Genomic DNA, 21,752 nt, shown 5'->3' with positions numbered 1-21,752 from the left:
CAATAGAGCTGCCATAGAATAACCTCAAGTGAGCCATTCAAACCAGACAGCCTAAGAATACGAATGACCTGTAGAAGTTGTACAAAGAAATAAATGGTCCAGATCTCCCCCTGAACTTGTGCAGGTCTGATTCGCAGCTACCAGAATTGCTTCTTAGACATTATTGCTGCTAAAGGAGGTTCAGCCATGGGTTCACCTTTTACACAACACACCATAAATGTTTGATGGATGTGTTCAGTAAAGACGTGAAAGGTAATAATTATTTGTGTGTTAAGCGTAAGTATATCGTGATTTTCTATATTTTTAACTTAGATGAAGGTCAGATCACATTTTATGACCACGTAAATGCAGAAAATCAAGTCATTCCAAAGGGTTCACATACTTTTTTTTTAAAACTGTAATAACCGTAGTCACCACAGATTGGGTTTTCCATGAAGCAGAAAAGGGAATTAAAAGAAGTGTGTGCACAACCTCCTGGGTACAAATTGTAGCACATAGTCTCACAGCAAAGAACTATTGTGTTGGGACAAAGGGGTGAAGCCTTCATAGGAATCCTGTGTTTTTCAGTGGCCACAGGCTAAATGTCACCAAAACTGATCTTGATAAAGGCACTGATAACACTTTAGGTACCACAAAAATGCATCTACTACTACTACTTAGTCTTATGTATCCATACGTTAACAAACACTGCTTTGGGCCTTCATGATTTTAAATCCTCAGTAGGCTGGTTATACATATCTGTGCAGGTCTTCACAGGTCTTATACTAAATGAAGACAAATGTGTCTCCATTAAGCCACCTCAGACCACTTCAGAGTGAGGTTGTTGTTTGTAGGTCCCATAGCAGAGATGAATAAACACTTTACTGATGCTTTGTAAGTGTTATGAAGACCCAAAGATGCATTTTTGCAGTAACTAAACTAAAGTGTTACCAAAGCACTTTTCAGTGTTATGGATGGCTGCTCTGGCTGTCTCCTGTTCAACAGTCGTTCTCGCTCCTACAATTCTTACACATACACCACTTATTTCAATAAACAATAGTTAATAATAAATACCTTACCAGTTATTGGAAATTCATACAAGACAAATAAGGGTGGCACGGTGGCGCAGTGGGTAGCGCTGCTGCCTCACAGTAAGGAGACACGGGTTCGCTTCTGCGTGGAGTGGACATGTTCTCCCCGTGTCTGCGTGGGTTTCCTCCTGGTGCTACAGTTTCCTCCGACAGTCCAAAGACATGCAGGTTAGGTGCATTGGTGATCCTAAATTGTCCCTAGTGTGTGCTTAGTGTGCTTTATTGGGGGGTGTGTGTGTGTGTATGCGCGCCCTGCGGAGGGCTGGCACCCTGCCCAGGGTTTGTTTCCTGCCCTGTGCTGGCTGGGATTGGCTCCAGCAGACCCCCATGACTCTGTAGGTAGGATATAGCGGGTTGGATAATGGATGGGTGGATAGGATAGATAATAAGGTACAACATTTTAAGCACTGTTGCATGGTAATGTTACATCTCTCTTACCATCTGCAAACTTTACACACATACACTAAACAGAAATGCCTACAGAATTAATAAAATCACATTTTTATTATACTCTAAGTATTACTACATCACTCTACCTAATGCAAGGTTTGACTTATGCAAAAAAAATATATATATATGAAATATTTTTGTTACCGTTATGTAAAGCTTCAGCATTTGGGACTTCACTTTTATCTGCCTGATGCTGTGAAGTAATGGAGGCAAATTCAATGTTTCCAGTGTTTAGGATAGCAGCAAGAATTCTGTACACCGAGTTAACCTCCTGAGAGAAAAACAACAAAACAAGTGAAATGTTCATTTCATCCCAGAACAGCCATCCTGTAACTAGACCACCGTTGGGCTTACTGCTTACTTGAATTGCACTGCACACACTGATTCTATGCAGAGCAATGGTATCATCATCATCATATTTGTTTTATTTTCCTTTTACCATAAACAATGCTTCACTGCTACATTTTTTTCCATATAACCCTTAGGCTGAACGGTAACCGTTTCTTAAATTCTCTCAATAACAATTACTATTGCCTGCTTTTGGATATCTAAGACTATGTATCAAATATTAAATTCTCTTAAATGTTTTCTTTCTAAAACAGTGATTTGAATATCATGCCCTTCTCAATATTGTCCTCCTTGAAAGCCCCAATTGTAAAGGACTATGGATGATTTTTTTTTGCATTTTCCAACAGAAAAGATACTTTAGGCCTCTGCTCATCTAATTTAGAAAACCAAGATCAGATTTAAGTTTATCTATTATTTAAAAAAAAAAACCTTTTCCATTTTTCTCAACTGAAATTAACAGGTGAAATTTTAAATTTCTAATGGGGGTGAGGAAAAAAGAAAGACAGAAGCATGCATGAACATTGGCAATCGCATGAGGCCTGTGAGAAAGGAAGAGTACCACCATACATATCTGTTTAGAGTAGGGGTGCCCAATACGTCAATCGACCGGTAGATTGGAAAGGTAGTGCAGGTAGACCACGTTGCATTCAAAAAATTTTTTTTAAATGTTACTCTATCATATAACCTTCCTATGGTATTTGCCACTTGATTGACATACAGGACGGCCAGTCTGAGATCTGTTTTCTTCTAACACACTGGTTATCCCGCACGCAAGATCAAACGCACGAGCTACTACAAAACTCCGGTTATCTAAGTGATCTAGTTAGCCTTCCAATTTATATTGACCAAGGAAAGGATTTTAAAAAAAATTGTTGTTTATGGGCTGGATGTGGAATTGGAAGAAGATTTTTTTCTGTCACAATGTCACAATTCAAAGTGCGCTTGTCTGATCTGTTAATCTATCCTTGCTATTCCAATGAAGGAAAATGTGGAAAGGCACTTTCGAACTGTTCATAAAAAGTACGAAACTGACTTCCTTCCGAAAAGCCTTCTGAGAAAGAGAAAGGAGAGGGAACTAAAATCGCAGTTAATCGGACTACCGTCATTTTTCTCTCAGCTGAATTCAAAAGCAAAGGCGGACACACCGAAGCATCGTTCTGGGTGTGTCACTCAATCATTAAGCATAAGAAGTCCTTCCAAGATGAAGAGATGATAAAAGAGGCCTTCGTTAAGGCAGATGGCTAGGGAGAAATTCCTGCTGAGATTTCAAGACCCCTGGCTGGAGAAAAAGGAGTTTCTCCTTGTCATTAAACATGCAGAATACAAGCAACTTAATGACGATCAATGGCAGCTAGACTTGGAATTTTTTTTTTTCGATCCAACCAACACGTTGAATGAGCTTAATTTACAGCTGCAAGGAAAAGACAAAACCATTGTCAATATGATTAGATCAGTTAATGCTTTCAAATGAAAAATGCAACATCTGTCCTCAGAGCTGCAGCGCCTTGATTTAGGGAACATCCAAAACCTCGCATCAGAGCTGGAGACGCAATGGAAGGCGTGTGTGCAACAAGACAGCATCCGCTACACAGAGCGGATTGAAAATTGTCTGTCAGACTTCATCTAATGGAAAAAAAGTAACGATTCGAGTGTTGCCCAATGTAGCGGATTACTGAAATACAACATAATTATTTTATAATCATTACAGATTTAATTTCATAATGGCCTTAGTTTTAAAGACTTTTCTGAAAGGCTCTTTTAATGCCATATTTATTTCCCAGTGTTAATTTTCCCGATGGTTTATTCATTTGTCAATCTTGTTAATCTTCTAATGTTACGTGTTGATTATGTGTGTTATTATTTGTTTATGCATGTAAGCTGCCTGTTCTATTCTATTAGTTTTGTGGGTGGTCTCCCAAAAGGTAGAGCTACCTGCCAATCACCACCAGTAACTGTTGTCCACTCTATACATCCAGAGGGTCTCCCACAGTTCCTGGCGGTTCATTTCAAGCATAACTGGGTGTGTCGAGTTTTCTTGAATTTTGCTGTGCTTATTGTGATTGTGGATTTTCTGACTCCTTGCTCAGGCTTTGACTCATATTTCTGTTGTGTTTTTGGGACACTGTGTGCCTGGGTTTGCCTTGCTGGCAGCACATTAACACCAGAATTACCGAAGCCTACGAAAAAACTCATAGATCTATCCCACCTTAAATTGCTTCTCACCTCTCCATCAGCGTCTTTTGGCCTTTAAATGTGTGGATAAGCAGCTAACAGCAAGCAGCCTGCTATCACATCCCCCACCCCGCACAGTTTTCTCAGCTCAAGCCTGTTTACCTGCGTGTCAGTTGCTTGGAGTTGTATTGAGTGAGAAGTCAAGCAAAATCACACCTTTTATAAATACTATATCGTTATTTGGAACAAATGCAGTTCATGTATGTTCTGTATCTACAGCGATCTATGTAAACACATCATTAAAAAAGAAACATTTTTCATGTTTTAGTAATAATTGACAAAATGTAGACATGAAGTTTATAATGTGTGAAGCTTGAAGTCCAAATATCAAAGAAACACTTTCACAAAAGGTACAAATATAATAGAACAAGTGCGCTTTTATTCAAAAATATAACTGCCGAAAAAGAACCCGCATTAGGGTGCGACATTGACACGCATTTAATACGACAGCTTCGGTGGTGCAACGGTATCAGCTGTTAACTGGTAATCAAAGCTTCATGGGTTTGATCCCCGATGAGTCCGTTTTGAGAAGTGAGCTGCTCTTATTCTTACTATTTTAGAATAAAAACATACATTTGATTTCAAAACAGATTTGATTTGCTCTTTGAAGCTTCTTATCAACACAGAGCATTTTTGTGGTAATAAATCTTTTTATTTATAATGACTCTGTGTTTACCCTCATTAATAGCTGGAGGTTGGTGGTGATATCCCCCTCTAGTGGGCATTCCTTGGAAATGCTTTTGAAACTCATTGAAAGTTAAGTGGCTTGGGACTCCTTGTTCATAAGACCAGGACAGCATCAAGACAAATTGAAGGTGACCTTCAAAATCAAGGCACAATAGCTTCATGTCATTCCATCCACTGTTGTTGGAGTGAAAGTGAGCTCCATGGAAGAAGGACTCTCTTCTGAAAGACAGGCACAAATAAGCCTGACACGTTTTTGCTTAAATGCATGTTGAAAAGCAAAAACCAAAAAGTCCTTCTGGGAGAATGTTCTTTGGACACAATAAACTAAAGTAAAGATTTTTAGGTAAGTCACAGGAGACTAAACAGTGGTTACAAAGGAAACGATATACCATTTATAATGTGAAACATGGAGGAGCATCATTCATTTTATGGGGTTGCTGCGCTGCCTCTGGCACCAGGTTCCTTACATTTGTATGGTGTGGAATGAAGTCACAAGATGATGAAGGCATCCTGCAGTGAAACATGTTGGCCAGTTTTAGAAAGCTCTGTCTCAGCCTCAGCATAGTGTAGCGTGATGACCCAAAACATGCACCTAGGACAAGGGTGGGCAAATCGGTCCTGGAGGTCCGCAGTGGCTGCAGGTTTTTCATTCCAACCCAACTGATAAATTTCAAACCAATCCTCAGACAGAGTTTTTAAAAACATGGCAATTAAAACAAAGGGAACAGAAGTCAATTAACAGCAGAAATTGATCCCTGTTGAAGAAAGTGGCAGGAAGCAAAACCAGCAGCCACTGTGGCCCTCCAGGATCAGAGATGGGCACTCCTGTCAATAGAAAAGTGTACCTTTAATGGAAAAAGGATTGTTGGATACCACATGTTGTACTTTTGTCAATTTCAACTTGTTTAATGAAAAACTATAATTCTTTTTTTTAAAACAGTGGAAGGGTAGCAATGCTTTTGGCAGCATAGGTATAAAATATTCCATGGTTGTTTATAAAGGTTGTAGTGTGCAGCCAGGGCCCCTGCCCAGCTGGGATAACGCCATGCTGAGAGGACCAGGGCGTTACCTCCCCAAGACTCTAGATGGCAGACCCCCGGGCTTCAGCAGTACTTCAGACTCACACAGGGCTTTATGGGAGTTGGAGTTTGCTGCAGCCATGCTGGGATCTGTGGGCGCCGTCTGGGGGTACTGCAGCAGAATCTGCTGAGCCCTTTTGGGCTGTTCTTCTGCTACACCCGGAAGTGTTCCAGATGCTTGATGACCTAGTACCGGGTACAGTATAAAAGGAGCCAGCAGCCACTACTCGAGGAGCCAGAGTTGGGAGGAGGGAGACGAAGCTTGACCAGAGGAGTGGAGGAGAAAGAAAGAGAAGGAAGAGCGCTGTGCTGGAAACTGTACTGTACTTGTGGGAAATGGGGGAAGGCATTTACCACGAGGTAAAAAAGAAAAGTTGTGTATGCTTTGAACTTGTGTCCCATGACTGTCTGTGTCAGGTTCAGGGGACGGTGTCAGCCTGGTGGTCCACAAGGTACACATTCTTTAACAATTTTTAGTGGACACTTCTCACCATACCTGAAGTTTTGGAAGCTAACCTTCTATTTGTTATTGATCAATATAGCTAATTAAACCATTAATGACTCTACAAAGCAGATTATTTCAACATAAAGTGGCACTGGGTTCAAAAGCTATTCCATTACCACAGACAAGTAAGGAACCAACCCTGAGAAAGGTGCCCGTCAGTCTCTGGGCTCACACACCTCCACTCACTTTTTGTAGTGCCAATTTAGAGTTGCCAGTTACTTTACTCTGCATGTCTGTGAGATGTGGAAGACGCTGAGAGCAGCCAGAGAAGTCGGAGCCTATGCTCGGATTTGATCACAGCACACTGGAGATGTCATGACACCCTTACTGTCCCAATTTAGTTTTATTCATTTATTTATTTTTTTAATTTTGTAACCATAATTTTTGATAGTTTGAAGAACTAGTATGCAATGATCACTAAAATCTTACTTGAAAAAACTTACTTGATCATAAAATAATACTTTTACTAGATATTTTTATTGAGGTCTTATTGCTACAGTTGGAGTTTAGTAATAAAATAAAACTACCGTTGCCCCAAGGCTGCCCATTAGCCTTCAGTTCTGGTCACATTTTTGACAGTTTCCTGTATTCTTTGAAAGGTACTTGTAGAAGCACAGCACTAACTTCAGCATGACACAGGGTCACATCTTTTACTTAATTGTTTCAATTTTGTTTTCATTAGAATAGATCTGTCTTTAGACATTGCGTGTAGAGGAAAAAAACTGGAATGGGGCTTCTCAGATATTCAAAAAGGTAAATAAGCAGCAGAGAAACATCTCTGACATTATTGTGAGGAGACAGAGAGGAAACTATAACACTGCCATCTAGTGACAACAAAGAGGAATTCTGCGTGAAATACCATTGAATTCCAAAGCTAAATCTCTCTAATAAGATTTAATGGAATTGCTTTATGTTTTTCACTTTAACATCACCTTTACTTGGTAATTCTTTTATAATGGTTTACTTAAAAATTGGAAAAAGTAACTGCAGGATTCATTTGGACTGATACAATTCTTTATATGCATTTACTACAAATATCCAACTATCAATAGCTCAGATTTCTAACTAGTTGAATCACTGCATACAGTTTAACATAATAATAAAGCCTATAAACCTTAAAAAATGTAAACAACTGAAAATATTGAGAAAATCAATACTGTTTTTTAATAAACTATATTGTCGTCTTCTTCTTTTGGCTGCTCCCGTTAGGGGTTCCCACAGCATATCATCTTGTTCCATATCTTTCTGTCCTCTTCATCTTGTTCTCTCACACCCATTACCTGCATGTCCTCTCACAGCACATCCATAAACCTCCTCTTAAGCCTTCCTCTTTTCCTCTTACCTGGCAGCTCTATCCTTAACATCCTTCTCTCAATATACTCAGCATCTCTCCTCTGCACATGACCAAACCAACGCCATCTCGCCTCTCTGACTTTGTCTCCCAACTATCTAACTTGAGCTGACCCTCTAATGTCCTCATTTCTAATCCTGTGCATCCTCATCACACCCAATGCCAATCTTCACATCTTTAAAACTCTGCCACCTCCAGCTCTGTCTCCTGCTTTCTTGTCAGTGCCACCGTCTCCAGCCCATATACCATAGCTGGTCTCTCTACTGTCCTGTAGGCCGTCCCTTTCACTCTTGCCGATACCGGTCTGTCACAAATAATAAAACTATATTCATAAATATTAAACAAATAATAAATAAAATAAACAATAATAAAAAATAAATGTAATAATATTAAACTCTATTGTCTCCTTCCAATAATTACAAGAATTTTAAAAAGTGTTGTGAAAGAATATTTTTCAGAATTATATTCATTTCCTTTATTTAGCTCTTGAATCCTTTTAGCTTTTAAATTGACCTTTTCATGAATTATTATATTTTATTTTTACTTAAGAAAGCATTACATTAAAGCCTGATCCAATCAAGTGGTCACATTGAATAACTGGATTCCTGATCTGTAACAAAGACAGTAGGGAAGGAAAACAAAGTCCCTGGCAAGTGGCCCAAGTCACAGAAAATATACGGCCAAGTTGTAAACAGCAGTGAAAAGGGAAATTGGACCAGAAACCGGAAAGAAAAAAATGTCAAAGTCTTCAAATGAGCAGCAGTCAGCAAATCTTAATGCAAATTTGAAAACGTTAATCAGAAAGAATCACAAAAAGTAATGCATCACTAAACTGATTTTCGGTCACAAGTGCAGCACGGGTTTTAGTAAACATTCCAAACTCCAACACCAGGAGTAGCGTGCTGCCATCTTAAATACCCTTTGGATGAAGACATCAAAATGTGCCACTGTTGGATATCATGTGATAAGCACTGCCAACAGCAACATGGCAATCAATCCTAAAAATACACTTAAATGGCGAAGCTCGTGAGAAAATGACAAAAGGAGAATAAAAATGTTACCAAAACAATAACTACACTAAACAACCCACCAGAATTATTACCAAATGCTTCAGAGGGATTCTCAATGAGAGGCCATTGTCTTGGGAGAGCAGGCTGTTATCATTTAATCTTACAAGTGGTCAAGATGGTGTGAGGCCTTCAAGAACACTCTGGAAAGCAGGCCAGAATGCCATCAGCCTGCCCAGAGGAAGTGCAACAAAAGTCTGCCAAGCTTCTACTCAAGCGTCTGGCCTCTGTCAACATCTGGCAAAAATGAGCTTCACTCTCAAAGTACAAAAATATATTCTGTAAAGTAGTCGAGCTTTTTCAAAATACACAACAAAGGAGAGGATCCCTGTTAACCCCAGGTTTGTACGGAGCAAGGCCAAAACAAATGTTTATAAAGGAGGATTTATTTAAAGAAAAGGAAATACAACATCGGGTTCAAATGAGGAAAACAAATATTTTCACAGACAGTCCTTAGCAAACAAAGTCAAAAATTAAAACCATAAAAAATATTCCATTTCCAGAGCAGCAATAATTAAACAAAAAAAAAAATACACACAAAAGCATCACCACCAGAGCACATTCGAGATGAACCACCCTGGACTTCGATTCCCAGTAGCTGGGGATGAGCCTTTAACTATACTGGACAGGTGGCCCTGAAACCTGATTTTGCCTTTATCGAGGCTCCAGAGTACACAAAAAATCTTCTCAAAATAGGCAATCCTAAATCCCAATATGAAATCCAAGAAATGGTCAAAAAGCAGGACAAAAGGTCACAAAAATCCAGTTAAACATAATAATCCAAAAAGAGAAATACACACAGGAAGGTCTCAACAACCACCTATTACATTCACAATGAACCGCATGGGACTGTGGCTTTTATCTCATCCTTTATAGGGCTGAGGGCAGTCCCTTGAGGTGATGAGCAAGAGGCGCCACCACAAAACACAAGGAACATACAGAAGACACACAAAAACTAAATAACCAAACGATTTAACAAAACAGGCATAAATGAGATTCTCGAGAGCCAGCTGGGGTGGGGAACCCATGAAATGACTTATGGGAAAGCTCAGAAGCTATAGTAATCTCAGGTGAGGTTATAATGGCCACCCGTTAGCAGAGCAAGTTAAACTGTGTAAACTTAGAAGGCAGTGGGGCAGACATTGAAGACAAAAGAAGGAAAAGTAGTAGGAGAGACACAGTGAGGAAAAGGAACAGGCTAAGAGAACGTCAGCCAAAGAACAAAAAGAGGACACTATTGTAGTTTAGACAATTGTTGTTTGGCCTGTAGAAGCTTAAAATAACATACCCCATCCATGTTTCTATATTTAAAGAGAAAGCTTTACCTCTTCTGTAAAGCCAATGATCCTAAAACAGTGCTGAATGGCTTTAAACTGGTCTTTGTACACTTTGTTTGTGATGATGTCCTGCATTACGTTTCCATTTTCATTGTCAATATACCTGTTGGTGAGAAAGAAAAAGAAAGTAGTCAATACCCAGAGCACAAAGGATGAGGGTATATAAACTGCTCAGTTACTAACTTAGTCGTGTTTAAAAATTAAATAAAATTATTTAAGAATATGTCCAACATGAAAAATTAAAATACAGCATCTTCCTTAATGTCAGCTGATTGTTTAAAGACTATTTCACTCTGATCACAAGTTAAACAAAGACAACTATGATACTGTGTATTAGATATATTGTATACTAGCTGTCTGTCTGTGTAGTAGTGAAACAGGACAAACTTTAAAAATCAATAAAAACATTTTAGAAATGTAATAATTTGTATTGAGAAGAATTTATATTGATATCTTTTGTATCCGAGGCTCTCTTGATATACAACATTTTTGGTTTTGATATCAGGAGCGAGAATGTAGCTGTGATCTCTTTGCCAAAAATGTAAAAAGTTGGAAAGGTATATCTGGCCAAGCTGAAGGTCGGTACGCTCCAACGTGAAACGTTGCCACTGTATTTGATTGTGTTCAGCTCTGATGGGAGAGCGTCCCCTGCATGGGGAGAAGAGCACGTGGCTGTGATATCTCTGCCAGACCAGGTAACCTCTAAAACACACGTAGCTCTAATCTCTCTCTCTCTCTCTCTCAAAAAAGTCAAACGTTACTCTTTAACAATCTCTAGATGATAATGTCTGCTGAACAAACAGGTTTCAATAGCTAAGCAGAGGCAAGGTGCACTCCAACACGTGGTGAGAGGTAAAGCGACTTGAACGGAGGCTGGCACGTGAGTTAGGAGGGCCCCACCTGCCTCCTCTTGGCCCGCTGCTGCTGTCTCGGATCTGCGCGAATACTTTGGTGCAACAACCAAACTGTGATACTTAGCGCAATGAGAGAAGTCACAAAATGTTCAAGCAAATTATAGAAAAAAACCCGATCTAAAAAAAATTCTCTCGTGAAAAGCGGACAGACAGAGAGACGTTGGATTTTATATATATAATAACAATACATTTTATTTTTTTGTAGGCGCCTTTCTAAACACTCAAGGACACCGAACAATAGACAAAAAACAGATTATAAACAAAAGTAAAATACAGAAGTTAAAATCAGACAGAGCAATTGTAATCAAGAGAAAAATCAGTCTTAAACAAATGAGTTTTAAGTTTAGATTTGAAAAGTGAAAACGATTCAATATTTCTAAGCTCAGGTGATAGTGAGTTCCAGAGCTGGGGAACAGAGCAACTGAATGCTCTGCTCCCCATAGTGGTAAGACGGACAAAGAGGACAGTCAGGTGGATGGAGGAAGAGGATCTGAGGGTGCGGGACGGGATGGCAAAATGTAGGAGGTCAGACAGATATGGAGGGGCGAGGTTGTGGGGAGCCTTAAAAGTTAGTAGGAGAATTTTGAATTGAATTCGGAACTGAACTGGAACCCAATGAAGCTGCTGCAAATGGGAGTGATATGGTGAATTGAGGGGGTTCTAGTATTGATGCGGGCAGCTGAATTCTGGACCAGTTGAAGAGATTTACGAGAAAGACCAAAGAAAAGGGAACTTCAATAATCCAAATGAGAAGCGACAAGGCTATGAACAAGGATAGCAGTGGTGTGGGGAGTGATGTAGGGGCGAATCCGATTAATGTTACGCATGTGGAAATATGCAGACTGGAAGATGTTATTGATCTATCTATTGTGGTCCACCGGCCGGGACGCCTGGGAGGACCAGAGGAGGGCTTGTGCCTCCTCCAGACCGAGAGGGGGCGTCCGTCCTGGTTATGATGGAGGCCTCAGGTAGAGGGCTTGGAAACCCAGCCCTGTAGGGACTCGCAGCCACCGCCAGGCGGCGCCCCAGTGCCTGATTATCCCGGGGAAGACGACAGGGGACACCCGGACGGCTTTCGGGTGCGCAGTCGGCACTTCCGCCACACGGGGGTGTGTCCTCGGGAGATTGCCGGGAAGCAGCTGGAGCCTATCCGGGTTCCTATAAAAGGGGCCGCCTCCCTCCAGTCAGCAGCGGAAGTCGGGTGGAAAAGGACGGAGCTGGAGTGAGGACTGGAGGCGGCCAGGAGAAAGAGAGGCACAGGACTGTGTGGCCTGGACAATTGGGAGAATCGGTGCTCGAAGCACTGGGGTTTGTGAGTGCACTAATTGTAAATATTGTGAAAATAAACATGTGTTGGGTGGAACTATGTTGTCCGTCTGTGTGTGTCCGGGCCAGCGTTCACACTATATATATATATATATATATATATATATAGATAGATAGATAGATAGATAGATAGATAGATAGATAGATAGATAGATAGATAGATAGATAGATAGATAGATAGATAGAAAGGAAATACACTATATAATAGATAGATAGATAGATATAGTAAACTTTGTTATTTTAAGGATTACATTACAAAGAATTAATTAAAAATCATTACGGCAAAGAAAGAAAAAGATTTAATGTGAAGTAATCACTCAGAGATACTGAAATATCCAAAAGGTTTGCGATGTTGAGCTGTGGTAAGATTGATAAAAGCCTCATAACTCTTCCAGTTAAGTAAGTAAGACTGTATCCTAGCAGTGTAGTAAATAGCAGATTTTTCTTTAAGTGGAAATGCCATGTTGGGTTTTCAAAGGTTACAAATACTGTATATTGATATTATACAAATCACTAAAGGTCCCAGTGACAAATGTATTCCATCTTTTAAATAATGTATATGGTTAGGGTCATTCAAAGTAGAGATGATTGACAAAAGATGGACATCATGAAGTTCAAGTGGGAGAAATTTTAAAGACAAACTGAAAAGAGTAGGCAGACTTTCAGTAAGAATCAAAGCAAAAAGAACAGAGACTGGCAAACGTGTTCAAACTGTGAAGCTAAACTCATTTGAAATAATTACTTCTTAAATTTTGACAGTGCACTGTACAGAGAGTGGACTGTGACAATGGTCTGTGGTGCTGTGCAGGTTTTTAAATAAATAGCGTAATCACGGCCCAAGAGCGGGCAGGCTCAAAATGGGTGTGTGCTCGCTGCTCTAGGACTGATTACTGTGTTTGGTTGATCACACAATAGGGTGAAGACAATTCAGAGTTTCAGATACTTGGGAGTCCACAGACCTGTCATGGACAACAAACACAAGAGCAATGGCCAAGAAAGGTCTTCAGAGGCTTCACTTCCTGAGGAGCCTGAAGAAAGCACAACTCCCACAACAGCTTCTGGTTAACTTCTACAGGTGCACCATAAGATTCTGTCATCACATACTGCATTACAGCGTGGTACTCTGGCTGCACCTCTGAAAACACGAAGGCCCTCCAGCGGATCATCAAAATGATTCAGAGAATTACTGGTGCTCAGCTACCATCAGTGGAAGATTCAGTATCTTCACTACCTGCTGCGGCAGAAAAGCAAAGGACATTTGTAGAAATCCAACCTAGCCTGGCCAAAGCATTTTCACTCCTCTGCCCTCTGGCAAGCGCGTCACAGCTTTGACCCCAAAGCAATCAGCCTATTAAATGCACAGTGATCACTGCCCTTCCTATAACAGGCAACACACCACTGATTGAGCTGAACATCTGCATCAACCACACATAGTGACGCACTTAGACATGGCCCATGTGGAACTCATGACCATCACATCGACTGGGATTCTCACTGTGACTTCACTTATTATTTTCCTGTGTAGTGACCCTGTAGTAAGGATGTAAGTATGGGTTGGATAATGGATCGATGGATGGATGGATGCTTACATGTTTACCTTTACTTTTACTCTGTGTATACTTGGAACTGTTCATAGTAACTGTGCTTCTCGTAGTTTAATGTTTACTTTTAAATTTGTGCTTCTTGTAGTTTTAATGTCTATTCTTACATACGCTGAGGTGTCACCTGCTGCAATCAGGTCTCAATCAAGGTGATCCGTCGTGTGGCGGGGGCAGCAACACGCTATCAGTTCATGCTCCCAACCCCATAATCTCTTAAATACCTTTATCTAAGACATCTATAGGCTTGCTACAAGTGATACTTCATTGTATTGCACCGTGACAATACAAGCACCTTAGTGCTTTTATCTTATTACTTAGTGTTTTTATACTGCATCTTTAAATGTTCCACCATTCTGAGGGGGTGGGGCCACTGTGACATCACACCTGAGGGACCGCCCTCCATCTTTATATTCTGGTGGATAAGATGACTTGTAAGAGCTCTGCATTATATGTATTACTTTCTTTTGCTATTACTGTATATACTTTTGTTGAATTTTTTTTTTTGCTCTGTTCCTTGTATCTGTTATTGGTTTGTGGATTTGAACTTGGTTGCTTTTTCAGGCGTGTCCTTTTTGCCCGTTCTCCCCTGTTATCTTTTTTTGTACTTCTTCAATTACAGCTTGTTATAAAATCTTATTTATGAAGATTCTTGCTTTTTATTTTTGAAGATTCAGAGTGTAGCTGCCGGAATAAGGTATGGTCAAGCACGGATAAAACCCGTGTCTAAAGAAATCTCACAGTCCAAAAGTTTGTTCTGAAAATATTTAGTGAAAGTTAAAAGCAAATAATCCAAACAAGAATAAAAGAAAAAATAGTTACACACATAGAATAAAAGGCAAAAAAAAGGGAAAAAATGTATCTTGTCTTAAACTTAGCTTTTCTTGAGAAACTTTAGTTATTTCTGTACTTACAAGTTCTCTAGTTAAAGATTCTTAAATTCTTATATACTTAATGATTCTTAGATTTTTCTTCTGTATGCTTTAAGCATACGGCACAGCACGTGAATTAAGTACTGTTTTCTTACATATTTACTTCACACACTCAAAAGGCCTGTAAGCCGATTGGCATATAGGCATGTGCCCAGGCACGGTTTAAAACCTTATGCCTTCCATACCTTACTCAAGGCAAGGCTGTCACTAACTGAAAATTGTTTGTTTTAGTCAAAGCTGTTAGAAATGGCAGGAATATACCAATACAATTCTATTTACGGTGGTTATAGGAACCTCCCATAGATTATGCATTGTCATCTAATAAATATTCATAAATTTTATAGATCTTGGAAAATGGTTCTTACACAGAGATTTGGCAGTTTCTCTTTCATGATGGGCATTTTTATGCATTCTAAACTGTTTAAGTATGTTTTGGACTCCTAAAGCCAGCTTCCCATTTTATGCCAGTGCAGGTAGCAGCAGGGGACTAGCTAACTTAGTGTTTTAGGAAAGCCACCATTTTTGCCATGTTCCTGCCTCATAGGGGAGATCTGGTACAAGATTTTCTTCCCTTGCCAAACCAAGCAGGTACAAGTTCAAATTTGTCTGATTCCCACCACTATTGTCTCATCGCAGATATATTTGCAACCCGACGAGAGATTGATAAGTTCAGTAGCAGCATGTTCTCATTTGCTTTAAATCCCTGAAATACATTTTTTATTACCCCTAACAACCTTAATTCTTCCACATAATGTGAACTGAAGACATTAGCAGTCAATAATGTCTTCATCAACACATTTTATCAGATTGCTAAAGTTAAATTTGAACAGCACTTTAAATCATTGTGTAATCATGGCTGCTAGGAATGTGAACTGCTATGAGAAATTTAAAGACAACTCCTCAACTTTAAGCTGACATGCAAAGGTTATTCACAGGAAATGTGGTCTTATACAAATTAACCTCTGATCATAGGATTTTAAACACATTTTACCTCATATAGAAATGAGTACAGATTAATAATGAAAAGCATTGTGCCGTACACATAAAGCAATTGTTTTTGCCGAGTGCATTTGCTTACAATTCTTAGACCTCTGATTGTAGATTCAATGAGAGGTTCAATGGCAATGGCAAATAAATCTGGTGATAAAGGACACCCCTGTCTGGTTCCATGTTCTAAAAATGGAGAAATCAGAATTAATATTATTTATATTAAATGAACATTTTTGGTTGTTTAATCTATCCTTTAAGGGCCCCACTGTATATAAAGGTCATGAAAACAGGCCATAATATTTACCTACTTGTACTTCCCCTGCAGTCTTGACAAAGGTGCCTGTTTGTGGCTTATATTTAACAACAAAAAGCAACTGTGCAGCTAGTGCTGTCTCACAGTCATAATGCTAAATTTATAGGGTACTTCACAAACAGCCTGTTTTGCTTTTATTTAATAAAAGTTATTTTTACTAGTACCTGAATTTCTTAATAATAATGTGAATGGAATATGCATTTTTAGGGACAAATAATACCCAAAGTAAAGACATTTTTATTAAAGATATTTTTGATAACAAACTACTCATTTGGCTTAAAAACGAAAAACGTATTTTTTAAATTAACCTACGTTAGAAATACGTTTTCTAACCACATATAGCAATCAAATCAGCGGAAACGACAAAAGCATTGTGTAGGGCTGGCAGCTGCAGTCACGTAAGCCGCAGAAGGGTGGTCAGCACTAAAGCCAGTTTATAAAAGGAGCAGAGAGGAGCTATCATCTACTTCATGAGTCTTTCGTATCTTTAGTGCTTTACTTTAATGGCAAAGTTCTTTTTGGTAGTGTGCCATGTCACCTTCCTTTCATTTCTTTCTTGTTGAATCATTATGAGAAATCCATTTCAATTCAAACTAAAGGTTAGTAGCTGCAATCTGCTGTGCTGATAAACACAAGCGACCACTAAGCCCTGAATTGCTGTGCGTATGTGGGAAGTCCATCCGTTACCAGATATCCAGACACTGGCAATGCACTTTAATGCCAGGTGCAAATCTAAACTAAATACAATCTATATATGAAACATACAGTACATTAAACTGGGTGTTTGAGAAAACTAACAGTCACTGTGGGCCTTTTAGAATTTGTTTTGAAAATTGATGAAGTGGCTCACCTTAACAAGATCCCAGGGCCAGTTGTATGTGGTTGTCATCTGCCCTAAGTATCTGAATTAAGTATTTTGCACCAATTTTATAATTACTTTCAGTCATCTTTCAGTTCCCCAGCAGTGGACCGCTGCCCCTTGGTTAAGAATTACTGGCTTAATCCACTGAGATTTTTTGGTTCCAAGCCCAAATTTATGCAATACCAGACTAAAGTCACATGGAAAAATCGTACATTCCAGTCCACCGCTCCAAGGTTATGGAACAAGTTGTGATGAGCAGAATCTGCTCAATTGTTCAAGTGTCAGCTTAAGACGTATCTGTTCAGACCTGTATTTGCATAGCTTTGCTGTCTGCAGATGACTTATATACTCGGCAAAAAAAGAAACGTCCTCTGACTTTCAACTGTTTTTACTTTCAGTAAACTTAATGTGTAAATATTTGTATGAACAGTAAAAGAGTCAACACCATAAGACATAAACTAAAAATGTTTCACAATGTGTCCCTGAATGAAGGGAGGCTCAAAATCAGAAGTACCAGTCAGTATCTGGTGTGGCCACCAGCTGCTTGAAGTACTGCAGTGCATCTCCTCCTCATGGACTGGACCAGATTTGTCAGTTCTTGCTGTGAGATGTTACCCCACTCTTCCACCAAGGCACCTGGACAATGTTGATTTCTGCAGCAGCATTACAAACTTCTTTATGTTTTTGATGGCCTGGCATCTTATTAGCAATTTCTACTACTTGTTAAGAAGTACATGATTGATGTCATAGTTGCTCCATTTCCTTTGTAGTCTATAAATTAAATTTGATTCCCTGAGCCAGTGTGTTGTTGTAGTGCTCTGATGTGGGTGTGTAATAAGTTATTATGTTTAATAGGTCACTGTGCTCTGTACCAAAAATATTTTATAAATCTGATTCTTCTCACATGCACAGCTAAGACAAGGCCAGGCTTAGCACACAGGGGCTCATCATTTAGAACTGCTAGGCAAGCATTAGAAGACAAGAAAAGGACAACTACGAAAGTGGGCATTGTATACTATTTCTGTGTGACAGAGTCAGCATGACATTGGATCTTCTTTTCCTTGTTTGGAATGAAAAAGAGTAGGGGCCTGCACATGGAGAAAGGGTATAAAGCCTTGGCACATTGCCCAACACACCTTTGAAGTCAATGGACGGATGGAAGATAACGCCATCCGATCCTGAAAATCTTTCCAGCGCAGCAAGACTCTATACATCGAGCTCCCACTTTGGTCTAAAGTCTTGTCATGCCGCATAAATCTTCATTAAAGAAAGCTATGTTTTTTCTCCTATGTGATTTCTTACCGCTGTATCACTAAGGGAGGGTTATTGCCTTTTAATATTATATCTATACTAGCAGAATACCCGCGCTTTGCAGCGGAGAAGTAGTGTGTTAAAGAAGTTATGAAAAAGAAAAGGAAAAATTTTAAAAATAACGTAACATGATAGACAATGTAATTGTTTTGTCATTGTCATGAGTGTTGCTGGCATATATATATATATATATATATATATATATATATATATATATATACATATATATATATATACACACACACACACACATATACAGTATATACACACACACATATATATATATATACACACACACACATATACATATATATACACACACACACATATACATATATATATATATATATATATATACACACACACACATATACATATATATACACACACACACACACACACACACACATATATAGTATATACACACACACACACACATATAGTATATATACACACACACACACACACACATATACAGTATATATACACACACACACACATATACAGTATATACACACACACACATATATAGTATATACACACACACACACACATATAGTATATATATATATATATATATATATATATATATATATATATATATATATATATATATACACATACATACATACATACATGTGTACATATATACACACACACATATACTATGGGGTGCCAAATAGGCAAATAAATTAATTTTGTGAATATATAAAGTCGGCGTCTGAATATATAAAGTCAAAAGTTGAATATATAAAGTCAGCGCTGGAATATATAAAGTCAAAAGTTGAATATATAAAGTCAAAACCTGAATAAATAAAGTCAGCGTCGGAATTTATAAAGTCATTCCTGATTATATAAAGTCAACATCGGAGTATATAAACTCACTCCTGAATATATAAAGTGAAAGTCAAAATCTATTGATTGAAACGACTCTGAACTGAACTAAGTTAACAAAAACGTATTCAGAAAAATAAAAAAACACTGTTCGGTTAATGTTTTGAAAATGATGCATGTGCCCTGCCCAAGACTGGTTCCTGCCTTGCGCCCAGTGTTGGCTTTGATTGGCTACAGCAGACCCCCCGTGACCCTGTGGTCGGATTCAACGGGTTGGGAAATGGATGGATATTCCAGCGCTGACTTTATATATTTAAGTTTTGACTTTATATATTGTAGCGCTTACTTTATATATTCTGAAATATTCCAACGCTGTCTTCATATACTCAACTTTTGACTTTATATATTCCAGCGCTGACTTTATATATTCAAGTTTTGACTTTATTTATTCCGACAGTCACTCTATATAATCAAGTTTTGACTTTATATAGTTAAATTTAGTCATCATTGCATAACTTTTTCTTTACCATATAAATTTAAAGACTAAATTCAACTTCCATTCCTAACAAAGATATTTCTGCCGACTAAATAGAAGCTACTTATATCCAAATTCGAGCTATTGAGCTGTCGCCTGCCTGAATAAGTCACCCTCGCGCTCTTACTTTTTACTGTTCATTTAATCATGGCTAGTGGCGGAAAAATTATAAAATGGAAGGAGGATTACACGGAGTATGGCTTTACCAAAACAATTATTGATGGCGAATCGATTATTCATAAAGCTTCAATTGGTGATCTGTTTTTCTGTGTTAACCTCATATTTTTTCATACTTCTTCTCAAACCAAGGGGGTGCGAGGGTAAAATGAATCAGGAAGCGCTGATCAATGTAATCGGTGTACCAGGAAATCATGCATTGACAGAAGTTCCCCTTTGCTTGTATTTCAAAGTGTGATTAAATGCATTATTTTTTAACGCGTTATGGAGCACATGCATCGAAGCTTCTCAGCTGTGCTTGTGCTAAGAAAAGGAAAGATTTTAAAAATAACGTAACACGATTGTCAAAGTAACCTTTTGTAAGTAGTGCCTGGAGGATTCAGTGTGGAGAAACTGTAGAGACAGCGTGTGTATTAACTTGTGGATTTTTCTGTAAGTATTTAGCGGCAGTGTGACGAAGTTGCTTCCGTAAGACTGCGTTAGCTGCGGAGCTCAGCCCAGAGCGAAATGAGGTGAATGGGAGGGGAGATGATGACGTGACTCCCCCACCCGCCTTAACTGTCAATCCCCCACAAACACAGTCTCGGAATTTGCATAAGCACAGCCCTTCACCTGCAATTTTAACTTAGTTACAAAGTGATCAAAACTCTCGTTTATATCCTGCGTCCTCTCATTAAACTTGTATCCTGCATTACCCATGGGCATGACAAACGCCAGCAGCAGCCTGTCAATGAACTTAATTAAAAGTTTAGGTTTACACCGTGCTTTGTTTCCGAAGTGGCAGCACTCCTGAATATGGTTGTATATGTCATTCGCTCGCTTCTAATTGTTTTGCTGCCTTCTCAATTATATAATGCATGTTTTCTTTAGCACTTTTTGGAGCTCTTCCTGGTTTTCTACGCACTGCGTTGACAGTCAGTTCACGTGATTACGTGGGAGGCGTGATGATGTCACACGAAACTCCGCCCCCGTGGCTTTCGAGCTCAACTCCATTACAGTAAATGGAGAAAAATAGCTTCCAGTTATGACCATTACGCGTATAATTTCAAAATGAACCCTGCCCAACTTTTGTAAGGAAGCTGTAAGGAATGAGCCTGCCAAATTTCAGCCTTCTACCTACACGGGAAGTTGGAGAATTAGTGATGAGTCAGTCAGTCAGTCAGTGCTTTGTCTTTTATTAGTATAGATAATGGGTGTCCCAAAATTCAAGCAAGATTTGAATTTAGCGCCATTTGTGCGGTAAAGTGTTTCCAACGGAAAAAAAAAAAGACAGCGTGACAGCTCACAGTTCAGGGTTATTAAAAATGGAGCACTACACGAAAGAACAACGCGTTTTCATTGTTGAGCAATATTTTAAAAATAATGAAGATTTGGCAGCTACAGTTTGCAATTTTCGTACAAAATATGGTCGGAATAGTGATTGAACTTCGTCAACTTTATCAAACAAAATCATCTTCAGAGATGAGGCTCATTTTCATCTTGATGGCTTCGTTAATCGTAAAAATTGTCGCATTTGGGGTTCAGAAAATCCACAAGTGATTGTTCAGACACAAATGCATCCACAACGTGCCACTGTTTGGTACAGATTTTGTGCTGGAGGCATCATCGGACCATTCTTCTTTGAAAATGCGGCTGGTCAGGCAATAACAGTTAATGGTGCTCGCTATCGCAACATGATAATCCAGTTTTTTGTGCCTAAACTACAAGATATGGATGTGGACGACATGTGAATTGAACAAGACGGTGCCACATGCCATACAGCCCGAGAAACAATTCAATTACTGCATGAGTCATTTCCTGGTCGTGTAATTTCCCATTTTGGTGATGAGAATTA

The 21,752-nt window shown here is 39.0% G+C and overlaps 1 protein-coding gene across 1 annotated transcript in view; it reads right to left on the bottom strand.

Moving 5' to 3' along the window:
- The window catches only part of myo3b (myosin IIIB), a 524,448-nt gene that overhangs the window by 353,879 nt on the left and 148,817 nt on the right, over positions 1–21,752 (bottom strand). Inside the window, exons 10-11 of the mRNA XM_039757595.1 lie at positions 10,115–10,229; positions 1,665–1,791 (exon numbers count right to left, since the gene is read on the bottom strand). Coding sequence (XP_039613529.1) covers positions 1,665–1,791; positions 10,115–10,229 — 242 coding nt within the window. The remainder of the gene's footprint in view (positions 1–1,664; positions 1,792–10,114; positions 10,230–21,752) is intronic.

This window comes from Polypterus senegalus, chromosome 6 (assembly GCF_016835505.1).
Source record: "Polypterus senegalus isolate Bchr_013 chromosome 6, ASM1683550v1, whole genome shotgun sequence".
Lineage (NCBI taxonomy): Eukaryota > Metazoa > Chordata > Cladistia > Polypteriformes > Polypteridae > Polypterus > Polypterus senegalus.
The sequence above is the reverse complement of the archived record's forward strand: the minus strand, read 5'-3'. Positions and strand labels throughout refer to the sequence as shown.